General features: G+C 53.1%; 1 protein-coding gene across 7 annotated transcripts in view; it reads right to left on the minus strand.

The window, feature by feature from the left end:
* Window positions 1-1,233: 1,233 nt before the first annotated feature.
* ARHGEF10L (Rho guanine nucleotide exchange factor 10 like) overlaps window positions 1,234-22,890 on the minus strand; it is a 28,860-nt gene continuing 7,203 nt past the window's right edge. The window contains exons 3-29 of one of the 7 annotated variants that reach the window (XM_030463763.1): window positions 22,211-22,381; window positions 22,089-22,116; window positions 21,527-21,612; window positions 21,323-21,406; window positions 20,858-21,036; window positions 18,503-18,611; window positions 18,035-18,127; window positions 16,573-16,679; window positions 16,249-16,326; window positions 15,560-15,739; window positions 15,253-15,369; window positions 15,070-15,162; window positions 14,765-14,938; window positions 13,592-13,737; window positions 13,206-13,220; window positions 12,835-13,019; window positions 12,594-12,709; window positions 12,281-12,408; window positions 12,088-12,188; window positions 11,183-11,304; window positions 10,829-10,915; window positions 10,501-10,712; window positions 9,473-9,627; window positions 7,429-7,574; window positions 4,937-5,111; window positions 2,388-2,510; window positions 1,234-2,280 (exon numbers count right to left, since the gene is read on the minus strand). In XM_030463763.1, coding sequence (XP_030319623.1) covers window positions 1,796-2,280; window positions 2,388-2,510; window positions 4,937-5,111; window positions 7,429-7,574; window positions 9,473-9,627; window positions 10,501-10,712; window positions 10,829-10,915; window positions 11,183-11,304; window positions 12,088-12,188; window positions 12,281-12,408; window positions 12,594-12,709; window positions 12,835-13,019; window positions 13,206-13,220; window positions 13,592-13,737; window positions 14,765-14,938; window positions 15,070-15,162; window positions 15,253-15,369; window positions 15,560-15,739; window positions 16,249-16,326; window positions 16,573-16,679; window positions 18,035-18,127; window positions 18,503-18,611; window positions 20,858-21,036; window positions 21,323-21,406; window positions 21,527-21,612; window positions 22,089-22,116; window positions 22,211-22,381 — 3,695 coding nt within the window. In that variant the 3' untranslated portion in view covers window positions 1,234-1,795. Of the gene's footprint in view, window positions 2,281-2,387; window positions 2,511-4,936; window positions 5,112-7,428; window positions 7,575-9,472; window positions 9,628-10,500; window positions 10,713-10,828; window positions 10,916-11,182; window positions 11,305-12,087; window positions 12,189-12,280; window positions 12,409-12,593; window positions 12,710-12,834; window positions 13,020-13,205; window positions 13,221-13,591; window positions 13,738-14,764; window positions 14,939-15,069; window positions 15,163-15,252; window positions 15,370-15,559; window positions 15,740-16,248; window positions 16,327-16,572; window positions 16,680-17,050; window positions 17,191-18,034; window positions 18,128-18,502; window positions 18,612-20,857; window positions 21,037-21,322; window positions 21,407-21,526; window positions 21,613-22,088; window positions 22,117-22,210; window positions 22,382-22,890 lie in introns of those variants that run through there. The other 6 variants (XM_030463764.1, XM_030463766.1, XM_030463767.1 and 3 more) reach the window with 6 other exon arrangements.

Raw genomic sequence — 22,890 nt, forward strand, 5'->3', positions numbered from 1 at the left:
GCAAAAAGCATCTTCCAAAGGATATCAGCATAGAAATAGTGGCAGTAAATGTCATTAAATGCCTCACGGAGAAGATTTGTTACCCAAGTTGGGGAGAAGGTGGCCCCAGATGAGGTGGGATTGGGGTCAGAACGTGCTTGGGTTAATAATGAAGCTCATTAAGGTGGCAGCAATGAGCTCTAAGGGTTCTCTTCTCCTTTGGGGGGCACAATCCTCCTCATTAGCTGAAGGCCACTCCTTTAGGACAAGGAGAAAAACATCCAAGGTGGGACCCCAGCAGGGTCAAACATCTCCAGGCTTCAAAAGCAGCAGCACACCTGGGTGCAGCATCCTTTTTTGGGGGTATTTCAGTTAAAATTGTAGCTCAGGTGGACAGCAAGCCCACCAGGACATAGCTGGGAGTCCCCAAAATGGGGTTTAACATCCCCTTGACTAAATAAAGGGCAGACTCCATGGTTGGCATTATTTTTGCCATTTTGCAAGAAATTATATACATATTTTTTAGCAATCACAGAGAGTGGGAACTCCCTGCCCTTGCCCCATCACAGGGTGATGTCCTTGGAGAAACTGCAAAGGAAAAGAGGAAAAAAAATGGGTGGAAAAAACCAGAAGCTCCTTGACCCCTTCCCATCCATGCTGGGAATGGTGCTGGTCCTTTGGTGTGCCCCACAGCTGGATCAGTGGCTTCACCACCCTCCTCCCTGCTGTGCCACAGGGAGAAAAATTCAATCAGAAAAATGTATTTTTCAGGCCAAAGAAAAGAAAAACTCCAAGCACATTTGAAGGCTAATTAGAAAAATATCCAGCAAGGGTAGGAGGTGAATCAGCTCTGCTCCCTGGCAGCTCCACGCCGTCCCATTTTGAGGTCGAGTGGTCAGGAACATCAATCTGATCCCTGTAATGCTCCAAAAGTGACTCAAATTGCTGGCAGTTAGAGGAGCACGTTAGAAATTGATTTAGTCTTCAGACAAGTTTCCACCTCCTGTGATCCTGGGTTTTTTTCACCGTGGCTGGAGAGAGCTCAAGGTACCAGGGATGCAGGGGAAGGGGTACAACCTCCTGCCCCTCCTTCCCAACCAGCTTTCTGGGGAAAATACAGACATTTCAAGGCTTCCTATTGATTTCTGAGGCTCCAAGGGGGCTCATTAACCCTTTGGGATGCCACCACTGAAGCCAAGAAACCATCTCCACCCAAAACTAAACCAGCTGACAAACCACTGCAAGGAAACACAGCGATTCCTCTAGGATTTATTTCCATGCTCCCCAAATTTCCTTTCCTCATACTCAGCTCCCCAAACCAGGGGATTTTTTTTTTTTCTTTTTCTTTTTTTTTTTTTTTTTTTGTGTACCAAATATCCTCAAATTCACAGTCGAAAAAAATAAAATAAAATAAATTGGCTATTGCAACAACAACAACAACAACAAAAAACCCATTTTGGCGCAGCTGGCGCCCGCTGAGCCGCTGATTCTGCCCCTCCAAGTGCCCCAATATATACAGATTCCTTTATACAGGTAATAATATACATCATATTTATATATATATATATTTCTATTTATATATATATATAGATATTCACACGCAGACACACACGACACCTTCAGCACCTCCAAAGCCAGCAGGGAGGTTGCAGATAAAAACAAAACCCCCTGTCCCCACAGCGGCGGGAGGGGGAAAAAAAAAAAAAAAAAGCCCGTTTTTCAGTTTTATCCACCTTAAAAAGAATAATAAAGGGTGATGCACCCCGGGCAGGACCACCCCTGGTAGCTTTTGGGTGGCTTTGTGTTGAGGTAGGTGCTATAGCATCAGTGGGACCTGCCAGATGAGGAGGGTGCTGTCGGCATCGCCCCGGCGCGGCGACTCCGAGTTGAAGTTTCGGTAGCCCCGTCCCCCTGAAACGATGGCCACCGAGGAGATCTCCTTGCGGGGCGTGTCCCGGCTGCAAGGACGACTCCGGACCCACACGTCGGGGTCGTCGGCCATCTCGTAGATGGAGCCATCTTCTTCGGTGTGGGCCGGCACCGCGCCCGCCGGCGCTTCGCGCACCGACAGCAGCTGCCCAGGGAGGTGAGAGGTGGAACGGAGTCGGTATTGCAATAAAATCCCTTTTTTTCTCATTTCTCGAGGTGGGGGGTTTTCCACCAGGTCGGGGGGTTTCTCTTCTTCACCCTCCTCTTCCTCATCCTGGTCGCCCTTTAGGACATCGGGTGCCAGGGTGCTCAGCGCCACCGCTAAAAACTCCACGGGGCCACCGTGCCCGTTGAGGGACACCATGCCTTTTCCTGCCAAAATAAGAAAACAAAAGGGGGAGGAATAATAAAAAGAGGTTTTTAGGCTGAAAATGAGCCCAACTAGAAGATTGTACCCCCATTTTTTTAGGGAGGCTCACCGGTGATTTTGGGGATGCCCTCCAGGCGTGGCACAGGCAGCAGAACGATGATGCCCAGGTCGGTGCCCACCCAGAGGGAGCCCTGGCAGATGAGGAGGCTGGTGACCCGCACGTGTTTCTGACCTGTAAATAAAAAGGTGGGGAGAAGAAAGGGTAAAAAGATGATTTAGCAGCAGTTTGGGAGGTAATTAACACGGGCACAAGCCAGGGGGGTTGCATGGGGAGGGCACCCCGGAGGTCCAAGCAGCAGCTCTGCAGAAAGGTGGTGATGGCAGAGAGAGAACTGGAGCTGGGGGAAAAAACAAACATCAGGAAATAGGGGGAGGAAAAATTGTATAAATAAATAAGAGAAAGGGAAGGGGGGAGAAGGAAGGGGGGAAAAGGGGGGAGGAGAAAAGGGAGGGGGGAAAAGGAGGGGGGAAAGGCGGGGGGGGAAAAGGCGGGGGGGGAAAAGGCGGGGGGAAAAGGAGGAGGGAAAAGGAGAGGGGGGAAAGGAGAGGGGGGAAAAGGAGAGGGGGGAAAAGGAGAGGTGGGAGAGCAGGGGGGGAAAGAAGGGGGGGGCAAAGGAGGGGGAAAGAAGGGGGGGAAAGAAGGGGGGGAAAAGGAAGGGGGGGAAAGAAGGGGGGGAAAAGGAAGGGGGAAAGGGGGGGGGGAAAAGGGGGGGGGGGAAAGGGGGGGGGGAAAGGGGGGGGGAAAGGGGGGGGGGAAAGGAGAGGGGAAAGGAGAGGGGGAGAGGAGGAGGGGAAAGGAGGGGGGGAAAGAAGGGGGGGAAGCAGGGGGGGAAAGGAAGGGGGGAAAGGAAGGGGGGAAAGGAAGGAGGGAGAGGAGAGGGGGAAAGGAAGGGGGAGAGGAGAGGGGGAAAGGGAAGGGAAAGGGAGGGGAAAAGGGGGGAGGGGAAAAGGGGGAGGGAAAAAGGGGGTGAAGGAAAGGGAAAAGGAAAGGGAAGAGAGATGAGAAGGGGACAACAATATAAATAAATAAATCAATAAAACCAGGAGCAAACAATATAAATCAATAAATAGAAGAGGTGGGGGTGGTGAAGAAGAAAAGCAAGGAAAAGTGAGGTCTCTAACAGCAAATGAACATCTTCTGGTCGGGACAGCTCAGGGGCTCCATCCGTGGAGCTGCAGCTCTGGTATCTGTGAGAGGACTTTATTAATGAGCTGTCAAGTTAAAAGGGATGAGGAAGAGCCAGTTCCAAACCACATTAATGCCCAGAGCTCACTCACCCAGGAAGCAAAGGAAGCGATAAATATTTTAATGTGCCCTAAAAAAAATAATAAAAAAAAAAACAAACCTAAAAAAAGTCACTTACATGAGGATGGTGCTTGTAGCTAATTAGATAATTATGTCATGAGCTGGAACGAGCGGGGAGACAATCTTGGAGGAGAGCTGGATGGGTGGGGGTGGAGGGGAGAGGGGGCTGGAGGGGAAGGAAAAGGGTGCAAGGGGCAGGGGTGGAAGGATGAGTGCAGGGCTGCACATACATGTGGGAAGATCATGGAATGCATGGATCATGGAATCCTTAAGGTTAGAAAAGACCTCCAAGATCAACAGATCAGGGGCCTCGAGCAACCTGATGTAGTGGGAGGTGTCCCTGCCCCTGGATGGGGGTTGGAACTGGATGGGCTTTAAGGTCCCTTCCAACCCAACCCATTCCATGATTCTGTGATCACCAAGTCCAAGCATGAACCCAACACCCCCATGTCCCTCATCCCCACATCTCTGGGGCTCTGAAACCCCTCCAGGGATGATGGGGACTCCAGCCCTGCCTTGAGCAGCCCTTTCCAGGGAGAAATTGTTCCCCAGCTCCCATCTAAACCTCGTCCCCTCAGTAACTTAGAATCAGAATCATAGAATGATTTGGGTTGGAAGTGACCTCCAAAGGTCACCCAGCCCAACCCCAGGGACACCCTCACCCAGATCAGGGTGCTCAGAGCCTCCTCAAGCCTCAACCTTGAACATCTCCAGGGATGAGGCCTCAGCCCCCCCCCCCCAGGCACCCTGTGCCATTGTTCCTCTGTCCTCCTGATGCATGCACTGATGCAAGGGTGGGCTGCAGGGATTGCACACAAGGGTGGGCTGCAAGGCTGCAAGGCTGCAGGCCAGACCAAAGCTGGAGGACAGGCTGGGGATGCACATAGGTGCAGAGAAGGCTGCAAGGATGAGGTGCTTGAATGCATGCAGCTGTGGGAGCACAGGGGGCACAGAGGTGCAGGGATGGGATGTGGGTGCATGCACGGGTGCAAAGATGGATGCAGGGATGCAGCAGGTGCATGCACAGGGGTGCAGTGCAGAGATAAGGGGCATGCACCAGAGCAGAGGTGCAAAGATGGATGCAGAGATCAGGTGCAGGGATGCTCACGTGGGTGCAAAGATGCACAGAGAGGTGCAAAATGCCACCAGACCCCAACCCTGGCCCCCTGAACCAGCCCAACTCTGCACATCAGCACAGCCACAAAGCCAAGCAGCACCCCTGGGTGGGGGGGTGATGCCCCAGCACCCTCTTCTGGCAATGTAAGAGGCAGGGGGGGAGGAGGGGAGCTGACCTGGCAGGACAAAGGTGGTCTTGGTGGCAATGTTGATCTCCTGCAGGTGCTCCAGGGTCTCCGTGTGGAAGAGGCGGATGGAGGAGCCCGAGGCAAAGGCCATCCAGACCCCACTGCCTGCCTTGATCATGTGGGTGACACTGGCTCCCACCTCTGGGTGGGCCTCAAAGGTTTGCTGTTTGAGGAGGGGAAAAAAAAAAACACAAAAAAACAATCAAAGGAAATCAAAGGATTGCTCCCCAAAACTGCTGCTGGCTCCGGGGCTTCTCCAGGAGCTGCAAAGCCTAGAGGGACCTCAAGGGCTCTTTCCTCTTCTGGCTTGGTGAAACAAACCCCTCAGCAACACCTCCTTGGGGTTTTTTGGATGATAATGCAACATTTCAGAGCTTTTTTTAAAAAAACCTCATTCCCCAGACCAGATGCAGCTGCAAACCCATCCCAAGAAGGGGGGGGAGACTTTTCAGCACCTCCCCTACCCCGAAACCCAGCAGCAAAAACTCCCCCTCCCTGCAAGAGCTCTTTGGGCATCAAAAGTTTCCTTCTGTCCCCCCAGTTCCCCAGCAGAGCATTTCCCCATTTGGTCCTGAATGCAAATTTCAAGTAAAAAACCTTTTTTTTGCCATCAAAAAACCTCCCCCTGCTGCAGAGATCCCAAAAGGAAAACCTGGATTAGCTCCAAAGGGTTAAATCCCTGGGGAAGAAACCTGCCTGCAGCCCCTTCACCTTCAGCTCTTGCAGCTTTAAAACTAAAAAAGCTTTCAAAATTTGCTTTTATATATAAAAAAGATATATTTTTTTATATATATAAAGTGAGTAGGTATTTCTATATAGAAATATATATATTTATAAAATATATTTTATGTATTATATACTTTTATTATATATTTAGACATATATTTTATATATAAATAGTTTATACATATTTATACAGATATATTAAAAAGATGAGCAAGTATTTTATATATTTTTACATATAGGTAAAAAAGATGAGCAGGTATTTTATTGGGGTCCTGGTAGACAAGAGGATGACCACGAGCCAGCAATGTGCCCTTGTGGCCAAGAAGGCCAATGGCATCCTGGGGTGCATTAGAAAGGGTGTGGTTAGTAGGTCAAGAGAGGTTCTCCTCCCCCTCTATTCTGCATTGGTGAGGCCACACCTGGAGTATTGTGTCCAGTTCTGGGCCCCTCAGTTCAAGAAGGACAGGGAAGTGCTTGAAAGAGTCCAGCGCAGAGCTACTAAGATGATGAAGGGAGTGGAACATCTCCCTTATGAGGAAAGGCTGAGGGAGCTGGGTCTCTTTAGTTTGGAGAAAAGGAGACTGAGGGGTGACCTCATCAATGTGTTCAAATATGTAGGGGTGAGTGTCAGGGAGATGGAGTTAGGCTCTTCTCAGTGGTGACCAGTGATAGGACAAGGGGTAATGGGTGTAAATTGGAGCACAGGAGGTTCAAGTTGAATATCTGGAAACATTTTTTCCTGTAAGGGTGACAGAGCCCTGGAACAGAGCTGCCCAGGGGGGTCGTGGAGTCTCCTTCACTGGAGACATTCAAACCCCCCTGGACACTGTTCCTATGCGAAGTGCTCTAGGTGCCCTGCTCTGGGCAGGGGGGGTTGGACTAGATGATCTTTCGAGGTCCCTTCCAACCCCAAGGATTCTGTGATTCTGTGATTCTGTGATTTATATTTTTCTCTCTACATACATTTTTAATATATCTATATTTTTTAATATATTTGTGTATATATATCCATAAAACAAGCAGGTATTTATCTCTCTTAACAGTGAGCACAGCACACAGCACCCCCCTCAGAAAAACAATGCACAAAATGGGGACAAACACCCATTTTTTATCACTCCTCCCTTGTTCCAGCCATCCTCCCATGGGATTTACTCCCATGCTGGATTTATCCCCAATTGGTTTATTCCAGATCACCCATCTAAGCCAAACCCATTTCTGCCCATCTCCAGCATCCTCCTTCTGATTTTTTTTTTTTTTTTTTTGCCCTCCCCATCACTTTTGCCTCCTGTGAAAAAAAATTATTCCCACCCTGCTCCTGTCATAAATAAAATCAGAGGCAGCAAAGGAACCCAGTCCCCAATGCATTATTCATCCCTGCTGCTGCCAGCCTGGATTTACAACACTTAATACATGCAAACTAAGTTTGGGCTCTAAATGTGAAAATTAAAGGTGGGAGAAAGGGTTTTTTTATTATTTATTATTTTTTTTTTCATTAAAAAAAGGACTATTCAGCATTTCTTGTTTTATGCAGCTGCAGGAGATGGCTCAGCGCCCTCCCTCCTGGTGACCCAATGCAAAAAGGGACCCCAAAAGTGATGGAAAAGCAGCAGAAAAAAAAAAAACAACCCTGGGTTGGGCCTGCAGACATCCTGTGGGGCTTAAAAATTGGTGTCACCTTAACCCAACCAGAGCCACCATCGTGTGTGTGTGTCCCAACCCTGGGTGGGTGCAGGGTCCCTGGGGCTGATCCCTACCTGGGTGCGGAGGGTGGTGGCATCCAGGACAGTGACCTGGTTGGCACAGCTGGCCCAGAGGGTCTCATCCAGGGTCAGGAGGGCTCGGATGGGGCTGGTGCCCACGGCCAGGCGGGTGGGATGGACCTGGGGGTCCCACAGCCCCCCTGGAGGAGGGAGAAAGAGGGTGAGAATCATGGAATCAAAAAGAGGTTTGGGGGTGAAGGGACCTTAAAGCCCCCCAGTGCCACCCCTGCCATGCTCAGGGACACCTCCCACCAGCCCAGGGTGCTCCAAGCCCCATCCAACCTTCAGCACTGCCAGGGATGGGGCAGCCACAGCTTCTCTGGGAAACCTGGGCCAGGGGCTCAGCACCCTCACCCCAAACAATTTCTGCCCCATCTCCAACCTCAATCTCCCCTCTCTCTCCCAGTTCCAAGCCATTCCCCCTCATCCCATCCCTCCCTGCCCTTGTCCCCAGTCCCTCCCCAGCTTTCCTGGAGCCCCTTCAGGCACTGGAAGGTGCTCTAAGGTCTCCCCATTGCAGCCTTCTCTTCTCCAGCCTCAACACCCCCAACTCTCTCAGCCTGGCTCCAGAGCAGAGCTGCTCCAGCCCTCCCAGCAGCTCCAGGGCCTCCTCTGGACTGGTTCCAACAGCTCCATGTCCCTCTGCTGCTGGGGACCCCAGAACGGGTTCCAGCTTTGCCCTGGGGGGAAACTTTCACCCAAGATACTCAGCAAAAAGAAAAAAGCATCTTTTGATGCAGCTGAACCCACCCCCAGTGACTGCAGAGCTCAGCTGCAAACTCCTCAGGTCCCCTCTGATGCTTCCATCTCCGTGCCACGAGAACTTGGGGGGGGTGGGGGGGAGAGGTCACCCAAACAACTGTGACACCCCCATTCCCCCCAAAAAAAGCCCTTTTGTCCCCTGCAAAAAGCTTTTGAGCAGCAACCAACCACCCAGCTGCAGCACCCGGGCAGGTTCCTCACTGCAAAAGCCAAATATTCCTTTTTTTTTTTCTTGGGTTGTTTCACATTTATTTGCTCTTGAAGCAACACTCCAGAGCAGACTCATCCGGTACCAACCTGGAGCATCTCCAGGAGCAGCATCCAATCTGGATGGGGATGAATTCCCTACCAGGAGCAGCTTCAAGAGGTAATTGCTGCCCTTATCTTATTTTTAAGATTTTTTTTTTTTTTTTAAATAAATAAAACCCAAAAATCCAAGGGATAAAAGAACCTTTCAGACCCTGGGACCTCTGTTCCCATCAGCAGGTTTTTTGCCTTTCAACAATTCCTTATTTTTCCCATTAAAAATCAAGCTCTCAAGATTTTCATGACCAAAACATACTAAAAGAGATGGGGAGAAGATTAAAACCCTCCCCCTGCTGCCTTCCACCAGCTTTTATCCAACCCCATTTCATTTCAAGCCCCTTCTTGATTTCCATGGTCACTACGAGGTGGAACAGGGGACCTCCAGCATCCTCCAAAAATGCAATTTAATTGGGTTTATTGGCTCTGGGGTGAATTGGGTGCTGCTCAAGTTCTCTCAGAGCAAAAAGAAGGGGTTTGTCCAAAATTAGGCCACTGCAACATCTGATCTGAGGCTCTTTCCTACCCTCTAGTGATGAAGCAAAGGTATTTAACAGCCTGAGCTGGAGGCAGGGAAAATCAATCCAAAATTCAGCTTCAAAAGGAGAGAACTCTTGCTTGGATGGGCTTGGGAGGGGAATCTGCTCCAAAAAGATGGAATTGTTGGAATCTCAGAGTCTTCCTGCATCCCCTTGAGAGCAACAACCCTCAAACAAGCCCTTTGCCTTCCCAGAATGATTTTCCATCTCTTTTTTCCCCCTCCCAGCCTCTTGCATTCATCCTGGGAACATAAAATTTCATTTTCCCTCCAAGATGCAAAGAGGAGGAGGAAATACTGGGGGAAAAAAATGGAGCTTTATCACCATTTCAGCAGCAAGCACATCCTGCTGGTGAGAAGAACCTCCTGCTCTGTGGTTTTTAGGGTGACCCAGCAGAAAAAGAAATAGAAACCAACCCCAAGTAGTGTCCTCACCATTGCTCCTGGGGTAGGCAGCCACGGTCCCATCCTGCAGCCCTGCAAAGAGGAACTCAGAGGTGTGCTTCAGGCAGAGGACAGGCTGCAGGGCTGGGCTTTTGCAGGTCAGCAAACACTGGGTCCCTGTGTCCACACTGCCATAGACCAAGATGCTGGGGAAGGAGGGAGAGATGCAGGAGATGACACCAGATCCTGAGAGTTCAGTGCCAGGGATTGCAGGGAGGGGAAAGGGAGAAGTGGCCACCACTCAGTGATGGTGGCCACCAACCAAATGTTCTCAAATGAGATGAAAAATTAACAAGGAGATAAAGGTGGCTCCATCGAATGTATCCTGAGCAGCTCGCTGCAGTCCTGAACATCACCTCTAAAAACTGGGGTTTGGGTGGGTTGGAAATGCATTTGTTTAGCATTGCTTTTAGAAGATGGTTTTGGGTGGTTTATGTTTGTCATGGCCTCAAGTTGCACTAAGAGAGGCTTAGATTGAATATCAGCAACAAATCATTCATGGAAAGACTGGTCAAGAGCTGGACCAAGCTGCCCAGGGTGGTGGTGGTGGAGTTGCCATCCCTGCAGGGATCCAAAACCCACACAGATGTGGCACTTAGGGACTTGGTTTAGGGGGCATGGTCGGGTTGGGTTGATGGTTGGACTTGATCTTAGAGGTCTTCTCCAACCTTAGTGACTCTATGCATTCACTTAATATGACTTCTGAATTTTTTTTGACATTTTATAAGCCCATTTCTTTATCACTTTTAAAACCTGTGTCCTGATGTCTTTTTTTTTCTTAAATCACACCTTGTCTAACATCACTTTTGGAAACCACCTCCTGCTTGATTGAGTCACCTTGATCTCATCCATTTCTCATGTTGCCAACAGTGGGTGACCCACACCCTCCAACCCCCCTACAAATAAACTTTCCCTGGAGAAATCAGATCCCTGGGAGCAGATCCAGCAGCTCCCTGAGGGCAACCAATTGTCCAGGAGGTGATGTGGCCCAAACCCTGCATCAGAAGATGTGGACTCACCTGCCATCCTGCAATCCCAAGCACACGGTGGGATGTGGGGATGCTGGGGGCTGCTCCGTGCTCAGCTGGGACTCAGGTGGTTCTCCCTCAGGGATATATTCCATGCACAGCACCGGGGAAGCCACCGGGAAGGATTTGACCGTCCGCGGCACGGCGCGGTTGAGGGAGAAAATCTCTACTTGCCCCCCTGCGCCTTCCTGGCCTCCCCCAACCTGCAGAGAGCCAAAAACGGGTCTCACCATCAGCCCTGAATGCTAAAGAAAGGTTTTGCAACCACCATGACCCAAAGCCGGGGTTTTTCACCCTGTTTTGGGGCTGTCTCACTCACCCAGAGGTAGCCTTGCGGCAGGGAGGTGCTGACGGCGGAGAAGCCCAAGAGTGAGGACTGCACGGGGTTGTGCACAGCAGCACCCAGCTGCAGGAGAGAGCAGGAGGTGAGGAGGCCATAACACCCCCAGATGACTCCAGTGGGTGCAGGTTATCCCTGCGTGCCCCAAAGCTTGGGATCCAGCCAAAGCCCAGCTCGTATTTTCAGTTTTCCAGGTGGGACTACACCAATTGCTGCCTTTGCAACTTGGCCGACCCAGCCAGCCCAAGCCTGGTGGGGTTTCTGCCTTTATTCCCCCCAAAACATGGATGTAAAGGGGAAGGGGTTGGAGAAGAGGTTGGCCATCCTTCTTACCTGCAGATCCAGGGCTTTGGAGGAGAAGGCAGGCATGTGGCAGGAGAGGATGGGGCACCAGAAAGGAGCTTTGCTCTTCTTGTCCTCATCAGGACAGAGCCAGCCTGGCTGGTTCTCTTCCCCTGTAGCAAGCAGAGATCAAGGGTGGTCAGGACCCCCCCTTCCCTGATAGGACCCCCAAATTTGGACTGTTGAGATGCAGGGCCCTCATCTTTAACCCCAAACCACCATGATCTGTGGATCAGGGGTACATCTCTTGCCTCCCAACTTTTGCACAGCCAAGAAACCACCTCCAGCAGCAGCCAAAAAAAACCCAAACCCAAACAATGTATAGATAAAGCAAGGAAAAAACAGAGCCTCCTGTGCTTCTTCAGGTGAGGCTTTCATGTGTCTCCATTTCTACCTTGTGGAGCCAGAATTATTCCCCAGGCAACCCAGATTAAATAAACACATAAACTGTTAAAACCAAGAGAATCAGAGTTCCAGCCTGGGGGGATCCAAAGAGTCAAACAGGATTCCAAATAATTTTTCATTTTGGTTTTCTTCCATTAAATTTCTTTTTTTGTTGGGTTTTTTCTGGAGTTATTTAGGAACAGGGACAGAGGAGTGGCTCCTCTCTTGCTTTTTTCATGGAAAACAGGTCAGCCCCAACACCACTGGCATGAAAGCCAACAAAAACCCATCCTGACCTGGAGATGCCACCCAAGAGCAGCAAAACACAAAGCATTTGGAGGCAGAATTCCCAATTCCCACCATGCAATCCCCCTAAATGTTCTCCATCTCCTTCCTCCACATTTTTTCTCTCACTCCACTTCACGTTGGACAATTCAGCTCCCCACCCCTGCTCCCAAATCTGACTTCCCAAAAGCAAAGGGGATGCCAAGCAAGGCACCAGAGGTACTCACGTAGCCCTATCTTGGCCAAGTGCAGGCGGTTGACCCAGGAGATCTTGCTCAGGGGGTTTGGGGTGATGAAAACTACCATGACACTGATGGGGCGGCCAGATCTAGGGAAGGAAAGCATCCCCAGGTCCAATTTCAGCCTCCTCCTTTCTCCTACCCAAGGTGGGAAGAGCCCAGCCATGTTCTGCAAACTCACTTATCCGGCTTCCCGGGCAGCAGGAGACGGAGGCGGCACTTGTTGGCGGAGTGGATCTCCTCCTCCTTCACCTTCATCATCCTCTGCAGGGCCAAGCACCAGTCCTGGGCCACTGTCATGTTCAGGTTCTGGGAGAAAAGTCAGAAATGGGCAAAGTGCCTCCAAAAGATGTCTGAATCATCCCCAAATTTCATCCCTAGGGCTCAGGAGAAGGAGGATGAGGGGATGGCAGAGAACCCCACAGTTATGGCAAAGCACTCAAGCTTGGTTCTACCCAAACCCTGAGTCTGACCATGCTTTGAGATGTGGGTACCTGGTAAGTGCCATGCAAGGTGCTGATGAGTAGGGTGATCTGCTCCACCACTGCCAGGTCCTTCTGCAGGTCCTGCAGCTCCTGGAAGAGCCGCGGTGGCCCCAGGTAGACTTTATCTTGGGGGGAATAAAGAGAAACAAGGGCCATGGAGGATGTTGCATCCCAGCCTATGGAAACCAGTCCCCAGCCCATGGAAACCAGTCCCCAGCCCCCAGCCCCTTCTCAGGAGATGGCTGCTCACTGTGTGAAGCCTGCCCAGCTGGCGGGTGCTTCTTGGCCCCGGCGTTGTGGATGATGATGTTGTCCTTGTCATAGGCACCACTCTCCTGCCCCACTTCCACCACCTGCACCTGTGGGAGGGCCGTGCTCCACTTCACGACGTATTTGGGACCAAGGGGCACCAGGCTGCTAATTTCCAGCTGGCCTCTGCCAGGGGGATGGGGGGAATGCAAGAAAAGAAATAAAAATTGCTGTAAAGGAATCAGCAGGAGCCGTGGCTCGCTCTGCCAGCCCCTGGAAACCACATCTGGCAATTCCACACCATGCACCCCTGCATGCTTGCACCCCCAAACATGGGGCACCCAACCACAGCAGACCACACCCAGCACCTACCCTAAGTCCACTGGCCTGGAAGAGGGGGAAGAAGGATGAATGAAGAGGTATTATGGGGAGCTCGAGGAGGATTTCTGCCTTTCTAGCATCAACCTCCACCAAGCCCTGAGGTCTCAACAGGTTCCTGGACCCCACACCAGCTCCAGGACCTCACAGCACCAGGGCATGGAGGCTTTGCACAGAGCCAGCCACCCACCCAGGGGGGGGGCAAAGCAAACTCAAACCAGGTGGGTTCCCCCTCCCAACCCAGGTTCTGTTGGTTCAAAAGCTCTCGGAGTCAAGCTACCAAACCTCACCAAATCCCAGATGGAGGTGGGGAAGGGGGAAGGTCACTACACCAGGGCTTTGCAAAGGGATTTTTGGGGTGTGGGAGCCATCGCACGTACTTGAAGTTGATGTTGGCACAGACCAGCATGTCGTTGAGCAGGAAAACCTTCCGTTCCTTGGACTTGATGAGTTGTCCCCTGTCACCATACACTGTCTCTGTCAGCGTCTCGCAGAGCAGGAGCTGCCGCTGCCCCGAGCTCAGCAGCTGAGGAGGTGATGGAGCAGGAGGAGGGGCTCAGCCTGGGGCTCTTGCAACCCTCCTGGCCCCAAAATTTGGGTTGATTTTCCCTTATTGCAAGGGTTGTCCTCCATCCTCCATGAAGGACAGACCTCTGTGGACCATGCACGGCCCCAGGGATGCTCAACGTGCAACGTGCTCCATACAAACCCCTTTGCACCCTCTAGGTCCCACCACCAAGGCAGCAGAGGCCTAAAAAACCAATGTGGGCTTTTTTGTGACTCCTTTTTGGGTCTTTCTTCATCCCCTCATCCTAAATCCTGAGCCCAGGGCTGAGCTGGTGAGTGTCCTGCTGTGGTTTTTGCCACCACAGCTGTCCCCAGCCCAGGATGTGTCGCAAGAGCTGCACTTAGGGTTTGGTTGGGTTTTTTTTTTATCTACCAGTGGTTGCAAAATCAGGCAGATGAGACAAAACAGCTGCTTCTCCCTTGGAGGGGAATTTCCTCAAGGCAGCCTCAAGATTTGTTTTTGCTCAATATCTTTGCAGAACAAAACAGGGACCTTGGCATCCTAAAAGCCCCAGTGTGGAGAGGTAGGTTGAAGATGGGAAGCTCAACCACCAGCTCCAAAAACTCAACCACCAGCTCCAAAAAATTTATCCACCAGCTCCTAAACCCAACCACCAGCTCCTACACCAAATCACCAGCTCCAAAAACTCAACCACCAGCTCCAAAACATTCAACCACCAGCTCCTAAACTCAACCATGAGCTCCAAAACTTCAACCACCAGCTCCAAAAAATTCAATCACCAGCTCCAAAAACCCAACCACCAGCTCCTACACCAAATCATCAGCTCCAAAAACTCAACCACCAGCTCCAAAAACCCAACCACCAGCTCCTAAACCCAACCACCAGCTCCTAAACCCAACCACCAGCTCCAAAACATTCCATCACCAGCTCCAAAAACCCAACCACCAGCTCCAAAAACCCAACCACCAGCTCCAAAAACTCAACCACCAGGAGGAGGAGGAGGAGGTGAGGCTGCAGGACCCACTTTGTTGAGGCTGCTGCGGTCACTGATGCTCTTGCAGAGCTGTTGGATTTCAGCCACTTGGTCGGCCAAACGCTTCTGCTCGTTGAGCTTCTCTGCCAAGGTCTCCAGCTCAGTGAGGGCCAACTGGAGGGACAGGCGGTCAGCATGGCCCTTGGGGGTGTTTTTCAACATGTCCTGGAGCAAGGAGAGAATGGGGGACACCATCTGCTTTCAGCACCTCCAAAACCAGAAGCCTGGCAGATACACATTGAGATGGTCCTCAAAGCTGCAACCAAAAAGCTGCCCCAGGCACCCCTCACCCATACCTGCAGGAGGAGGATGAACTGGGGGAACCTCTGGATGGGCTTCACCATCAGCCCGTAGAGCGTCACCCGGTCGGCGCTGGCCATCTGCCTCTTCTGCAGGGTGGGGGTGGGGGGGAAACAAATCAGTTTTCAGCCATAATGGTGACCTGCAGCACTAGGCACCAACCTCTGCGTCCTGCTGACCTTGAGGAAGTCGAGGAAGGCAGGTTTGGTGAGACAAGCCTTCTTGATGAGGGACATGGCAGTGGTGAAGTTGTTGACATAGTCACTGTAGACATCCAGCACCATTGACTTGGAGAACTGGGAAGAGAGCAGAGGAGCCACAAATGGGGTTCACAAAGCCCTGGGGATGCTGCTCATGGATGGGGTGTTTATGGAGTCAGGCTTGAGGATGGTGGTGGTACCCCCCAAGGTAGGGCTGCAGCACCTCCCTTGCTGTGATGGGTCCCAAGGGGAAGGTTGGTAGCCACCAATGACTTTGTCTCCTTACTGAAGCCACAAAGAGGTCCCCAATCTTCTCAGCTGTGTCCCACTCGGCCACGCGGGAGGCGAGGGCGATCTGGAACATGGAGTGGCACTGCAGGATCTCCTTCAGGCGGAAAAACACCACCTGGCACTTCCGAGCACTCAGCACCTTGGGCTCCATCTCCAGCAGTGGGTTCCTGTAATCCTACAGGAGATGGATCACAGAATGGATTAGGTTGGAAGAGACCTTAAAAGATCACCCACTCCCACCTCTCATCCACCTGCTCCAAGCCTCATCCAACCTGGCCCTGAACACCTCCAGGGAGGGGGCAGCCACAGCTTCTCTGGGCAATCTGTGCCAGAGTCTCAGCACCCTCCTACTGGAGAACTTCTTCCTAAGATCCAGTCTGAGCCTCTTCTCCCTCAGTTTCAAACCATTTCCCCTTCTCCTATCACTGGACACTCATGAAAAGTCCCTCTGCAGCCTTCCTGGGGGTTCCCTTCAGGGATTGGGGGGCAGCTCTAAGGTTCCCATGGAGCTTTTCCTTCTCCAGGCTGAACACTCCCAGCTCCTCAGCCTCTCCTTGCGGAGCTGCTCCAGCCCCTGGATCCAAGCCCCATCTTTGTGGCTTCCTCTGGACCTATTATGTCCTTCTTATCATCCAGACTGGGACACAAACAACACAACCCCCCTGGGGCACCCCCAGCCCCCACCTGCAGGATGCGTTTCAAGGACTCCACGTAGCTCCGCTCGCTCTGCACGATGGACCCCAGGATGTGCCGTCGGACCACCTGCAACCACACCCGGGCTCAGCCAGGGGCCTCGAGCCCCCCACACCCCAAAAAATGTGATTATGAGGGGGGGGAGGGAGGGGGGAGGCAGGCAGCAGAAGTGCTGACATGGCAGGCACAGCTCCTGCTGACTCCTCTCTTCCTCCTTTGCTCAGCCATGGGACCAAGGGGAAGCCCTGCACCACCGACCCCTCCAAACCCCCCCTGAGCCCCCCCAAGCCTCCCCTCAGAACCCCCCAAACCCACCTGCTGTGGGCTCAGCCCCTCAGGCATGGGGCCCAGCTCTGGTGGTGGGTGCTTCATATCAGAGACTGTGACCTCCAGGAACCCCGTGTCCTCCTCCTCCGAGTCCCCTGCAGGGGGAAACAGATAAAACCACACCCAAATGCCAAAAAACCCCAATTTTAGAGTTTTCCGGGGTCTCGAGAAGATCCTGCAGCCCCCCCTCTCTCCCCCAAGCTGCTGGGCTTGGGATGTGGTTGGGTCTGGAGCTGGATTCCAGCACCTCATCTCTGTCCCCAAGCTCTGGGCACCGTCACCGGCCACCAGTATGAGTCAAGCTGCAAGTGGGGACCCAAACCCCTTGTCCCCAACAAGCCAGGAAACAGCCCTCATTGTCACCCCCAGGGAAAGCGAAGGGGGAGTGGAAGAAGCCAAAAGCAGCAGGCAGAAGAAAACGAAGGCAGCAAGAGAGAGGCCACCACCCCTCCCCAGCAGCCCTTACCCGAGGCTGAAGCAGCTGAGGAGGAGGAGGGTGAAGGAGAGAAAGCAATGTCCCCAAGCAGGGGTGGCTGCTTCTTCCACATGGCCCTGCCACAGCCACCCCAACCCCATCCCTGCCACCTATAAATAGCTCAGGACGGGGAGGACTGGAGGGGAGGGCACTGGTGGCCAGGGTGACCTTTTCCTTCCCTAATTTTGGCAGGGAGGATGGAGGGATGGATGGAGGGGTGGGTGGAGAGGTGGGTGGGGGGTGGGTGGAGGGGTGGGTGGAGGGGTGGGTGGAGGGGTGGGTGGAGGGAGGGATGGAGGGATGGAGGGACAGAGGGACAGAGGGATGGATGGGTGCCCTCGACTCTCAGCTCTGATGATTTCCTCTCCCCAACCCCATAGCCTGGGGATGGGATGCTCTGCAGCACCCCAAGGATGTCCTCCAGCACACTGAGGACCCCCTGAAGCACCCTGAGGATTCTCTGCAGCACCTTGGGGATGACCTCCAGCACCCTGAAGTCCTCTGCAGCACCCCAGGGATGCCCCCCAGCACCCAAGGGATGTCCTCAAGCACTTGGGGGATGCTCTCCATCACTTTGGGGATCCCCTCCAGCACCCTAGGGGTGACCTCTCCATACTCCAGGGCTGCTCTGCAGCAACCAAGGGATGCCCTGCAGCACTCCTGGATGTTTTCAAGCACCCAAGACACCCTCCAGCAACCAGGGGATGCCCTCCAAGACTCTTGGCTGTTCCCAGTCACCCAAGGCATGCCCTGGAGCACCCTTGGATGTCCTCCAGCACCTCTGAGATGCCCTCCAGCACCCTAAGGATGTCCTCCAGCTCCCCCCCCCCTCATTGCCCTCAGGCACCCCAGAAGCATTTAAACCCCCCCAGACACACTTAGGTGAAGGCACCTGAAGGCCATGCAGCAAGGTTGGGACACACACAGCTGGATCCCCCCGGGAAGCCCCCCTGGGAGCCCCCATTGGGATCCTACCTCCCCCGTGCTGCTCCAGGGAGACCCTTGAGCTCCGCCGGGCGGGCGGCTGCTTTTCCACCTCCCTCCTCCTCCTCCTCTGCTCCCCATCCCCTGGGTGACAGCCAGAGGGTTAGGGAAAAACATATACACACACCCCTCCCCCACCAAATAAAAAAAAAAAAAAAAAAAAAAGCAAACTAAGCCATTTTTCAGGGCAGATCCAAGGCAGGGAAGCACCCACGGGTGCTGGCGTGGGGTGGGGGCAATGTCCTGGCTCCCCCAAGGAGGTGGGTGCTAAAGCAATGAGCTTGTAAAGAGGAGGGGAGGGGGAAAAGAAATCAAGTAAGAGTTTAAAATGCAGCAAATAAGGCAGCAAAAAGGAAAAGCTGGAAGCCAGAAGGATTCTTAGCTATTTTTTTCTTCAAAATACCCTCAAAAAGGCTTTTTTTTCCAGCTCTCTAAAGCAGAGAAGGTTTCCTCACTTACCTGGTGCCTCTTTCCGGTGCAGGAAGGTCACCTTCCTCATCACAGCAATCTTGGTCTTCTCCAAACCATCCTTGGTGCCACTTTTGGCAGCTTTCATCAGTTGGGTCATCTGGGCAGGGGGGTGAGAGGGACCAGGAGGCTCGAGGTAGCACCAGGACCCCAGTGAGTGACCCCAGTGATGGCACCCCCTGGGGACACCTCTGAGCATCAGTCCCCATTTCACATCCAGATACAACAGTGCCAACCCCTTGGGGACATCTCCAGCCATGGCCCCCCATTTGGGCTCTGAATGCAACGATACCTCCCCTTGGGGATGTCCCCTCTGAGCCCCCCATTTTGGGTCCACATACAGCAGTGCCATCCCTTTGGGGACATCCCCTTGGAGCATCATCCCCATTATGATTTCATCTACAGCATTGCCACCCCCTTGGGGACAGCTCTGAGCCTTATCCCTCATTTTGGGTCCACCTACAACAATGCCACTCCCTTGGGGACATCCCCTCAGGGCATCATCCTACAGTTTGGCTTCATATACAACACTGCCACTGCTCTGGGGACATCCCCCCTGAGCACCATCCCCCATTTTAAGCCCATATAAAACTGTGCCACCCCCTTGGGAACACCCATCTGAGCACCATCCCTCATTTTGGGTCCAGATGCCACGATGCCACCCCCTTGGGGACATCTCCCTGAGCATCATCTCCCATTTTGGGTCCATCTACAGCAGTGCCACCCCCTTGGGGTCATCTTTTGGGTGCTACCCCTCATTTTGGGTCCATCTGCAACAGTGCCACCCCCTTGGGGACATCTCCCTGAGCAGCATCTCCCGTTTTGGGTCCATCTACAGCAGTGCCACCTCCCTGGGGACATCTTTTGGGTACCACCCCTCATTTTGGGTCCATTCACAACACTGCCACCCTCTTGAGGACATCCCCCCAGCACACACATTTGGGATCCAGATGCAGTGGGCCCTTCCCCTTGGGGACATCCCTTCCCAGCAGTGTCCCCATGTCCCCCCCCAGCCCCGATGGGGACAAGAAGGAAGGTGGCCGAGGCAGGAGGATGCTCCAGGGTCACTGCTGCTCTGTAGGGACACAGAGGGGGAAGCAGGCACAGGCAAAGCAGGGACATGCAGCAAAAGCAAAGAGGAGGAAGGGGGGACAAGAGGTGCCAGCACATCTGTCCCCTCCTCCTGGCCAGGATTTGATGTGCCAGAGAGCAAAAGATGGAGGGTGGTGGCATTTCCACACCCTGAAGTGACACCAGTGTCACCTTCTCAACACAACCCAGGCAGAAGCCCCCAGGCTGGATGGGTCAGGGCTGGGAAAAGCTTTGCTTTAAGTTTCTACACTTCCCACACCCCCCAGAAAGAATAAAAATAATTAAAAACAAAAAAAATCTCCTTCCCCACCTGATTGATCTCCACCTCGGGGTGGAAAAAAACCTTCTCAGATCCAGCTATCCCACGGGTGACCTGGCTTCATCCAAATAAAAAACCCAAACCAACAAACCACCACCCAAAAGCAACTGGTTTGGGCAGCTGGAGGACTGGGAGCTGCAAGACACGCTGGGCATGAGGTGCTTAACTCCACTTTTCTCTTCTGGGGGATGAAATGGGATGAATTCAGGCTGGAAAAACCTCAAGAGGGTTGGGTTTCTTGTGTGGTTTTTTTGTTGGTGGTGTTTTTCAGGTTTGTTTTGTTTTGTTTGCCCTCCCTTGGGAATTTTAAGGGACAAGGGACAAAGGAGGGACAGTACCTTCCAATCGTACTTCTGCTTCAGCTCCTGCATGTCTCTCCCCCCAACTCTTAAAGCCAGGATGTCCCTCTTGGTCCTGGCATATCTCTCCTTTAGTCTATTCAGGTCTGGAGAAAGCTGAGCCCCAAGCAAACCAGGCAGGAGGAGAAGGCAGAGGAAGGCAGAGAAGGCAGAGAAGTGAGATCCACATAAGCAGCACACCCCCACAACCCCCTCCAAAAAAAAAATAAAATAAAAAAAAAATAAAGAGGAGAAACCATCCCAAAAGCAGCAGGGTCCAAGCAGGATCTTCCCAAAATCTGCTTTAGCTCGAGTAGGGATGGGAGGAAGCACAAGGAAAAGCAGCAGCCATGCTCCAGCAGTGCTGATGGCAAAAGGAAAAGGGGAAAAATATTTTAAAAAGGGGAAGGAATGAAAAAAAAAAAAGAAAGAAATTAAATCCCCAAAGTTTGGGGTGACCCCAGGAAGTGTGGTGTCCTCTGCTTCGCTGTCTGCAGGAGCTTGAGGCTCTGGTGCCTTTATCCAAGCAAACCCAGGGGGGAAAAAAAAAAAGGAAAATAATAATAATAATTTCATATAAATCAATGTCGAGGTTACCTTGGGCTGGAAGGATGCCCGGAGCTTGGCTGGCTCAGCTTCTGCCTTGGTTTCCTCACCAGAATCCTCACTGTAGCTCTCAAACTCACTGGAGCTCCAACCCAAATCCTCACTGCCCCGGGGCCCCTGCCCGGGCTGCACCTCCTCATAGATCAGGTTCTGCTCCTGCCCTGGGCCTGCCGAGCACAAAGCATCTCCCTGTCCTTCCAGAAAGGAGATTTCCCCTTTCTAAAAAGGAAATTACCCCTTCCAGAAAGGAAATTTCCCTTCCCCAAGGCCCCAGAGGAGCTCCTACAGCATCCTTCAGCCCTTCTGGGAACATCTCCCCCTTCAACCCTCCCAAATCCCAAAGGTTCTCCAAGGACCTGGCATGTGCCTCAGTTTCCCTGGCTGGAAAATGGGCTCAGGGTCCCTGGGGAATGAATAATTAATTTTTTGAAGGTGGGGGCAAGGGTCTGTCCCTACCATCCTGCTCAGCATCCAGGGCTTCACAGGGGACATCATCATAGATCACATCATCCTCCACAGCTGGGAACTCAAAGCGTTCACCTATGGGGGGGAGGCACAAAAAAAAAACATTTCTGGGGACTCAGTTCTGCACCTGAAGATGAGGAAATCCTTCCCAAAGCTTTGGAATTTGGGGTTTTTTTCCCCAACATCTGAACCCACCTCGGCGGCTGCTTTTCCTCTTCCAGGTCTGAGCACCACCTGGGGGGGCTCCATCAGGGACCCCATTGCTGACCCCCACTGGCAGCCTGTGGGAAAGGGGGTGAAAATCCCCCAGGATTGGGGTGAAAATCCCCCTGGACTGGGGTGACAATCCCCTCCCCTGGGATTGGGTGCAAACCCCCCCCCCCCCAGATTGGGTGCAAATCCCCCCCAGATTGGGTGCAAATACCCAAAATCTGTGTCTGAGATGAACCCCAACCCCCCTGAAACTCCTGTCTCAGAGTGAGGGGGGGCTGGAGGAAGCCCTCAGCATCTTGCTACCCACATCCCCCCTCCCCATGACACCCCAAAGCCCCCCCAGATCCCCAGGGTGCCCCCCAAGCCCCCTACTCGCAGCTCCCTTTTACAAGCGATGGGGAGAATTTGGGGAAACTGAGGCAGGGCAGCAGGCTGGGGAGGGGACACGGGGACACAGGGACACAAAACACTTCGAGGCACTCACCCTCCCCCCCAAAAAAAAAAAATCAAACCATCCCCCCCCCAAAAAAAAATCCCCACATACCCTTCCTGGGTGTCTGGCACCATCCCATCTGTTGCGGGGGAGAGATAAGAGAAAGGTGATGGCACCAAAGGGACAGGGTGGGGACACTGGGGACAGGGTGGGGACACTGGGGACCCCCTCACCCAGGGCAGAGCTGGCAGCACGTCTCCTGCGAGGGGGGGCCTGCAGCAGGGTCTCAGCCACAGAATCTTCTTCCTCTTCCTCCTCATCCTCCTCTTCGCTGTCTGGGAAGGCGAAGGCTTCAGCCAAGTCCTGCACTCCCCGGGGCAGGGGGCTGGGGGGCTCCGGGGCACCTGGCAGAGGAAGGAGCTCACTGGGGGTCACCCCCCAACACCCCCACCCTGGGCAGAGAGGGGGGAATGCAAAAATGGGGGGGGAGGATGCAGAGGGGGAGATGTAGGGAGGGGATCCAGGGGATTGGGAATCCAGAGGTGGGGGGATCCAGGGGGGATTTGGGGGGGGGGGAGATGCGAGGGGGGGAGATACAAAGGGGGGGGATGCAAAGGGGAGGGAGGGATGCAAAGGGGGGCAGGGGATGCAAAGGGGGGCAGGGGATGCAAAGGGGGGGGAGATGCAAAAGGGGGGGAGATGCAAAAGGGGGGGGAGATGCAAAAGGGGGGGGGAGATGCAAAAGGGGGGGGAGATGCAAGGGGGGGAGATGCAAAGGGGGGGGAGATGCAAAGGAGGGGGAGATGCAAGGGGGGGAGATGCAAGGGGGGGGAGATGCAAAGGGAGGGGGAGATGCAAGGGGGGGGAGATGCAAAGGGGGGGGGGGAGATGCAAAAGGGGGGGGAGATGCAAG

Source organism: Calypte anna, chromosome 21 (assembly GCF_003957555.1).
Source record: "Calypte anna isolate BGI_N300 chromosome 21, bCalAnn1_v1.p, whole genome shotgun sequence".
Classification (NCBI taxonomy): domain Eukaryota; kingdom Metazoa; phylum Chordata; class Aves; order Apodiformes; family Trochilidae; genus Calypte; species Calypte anna.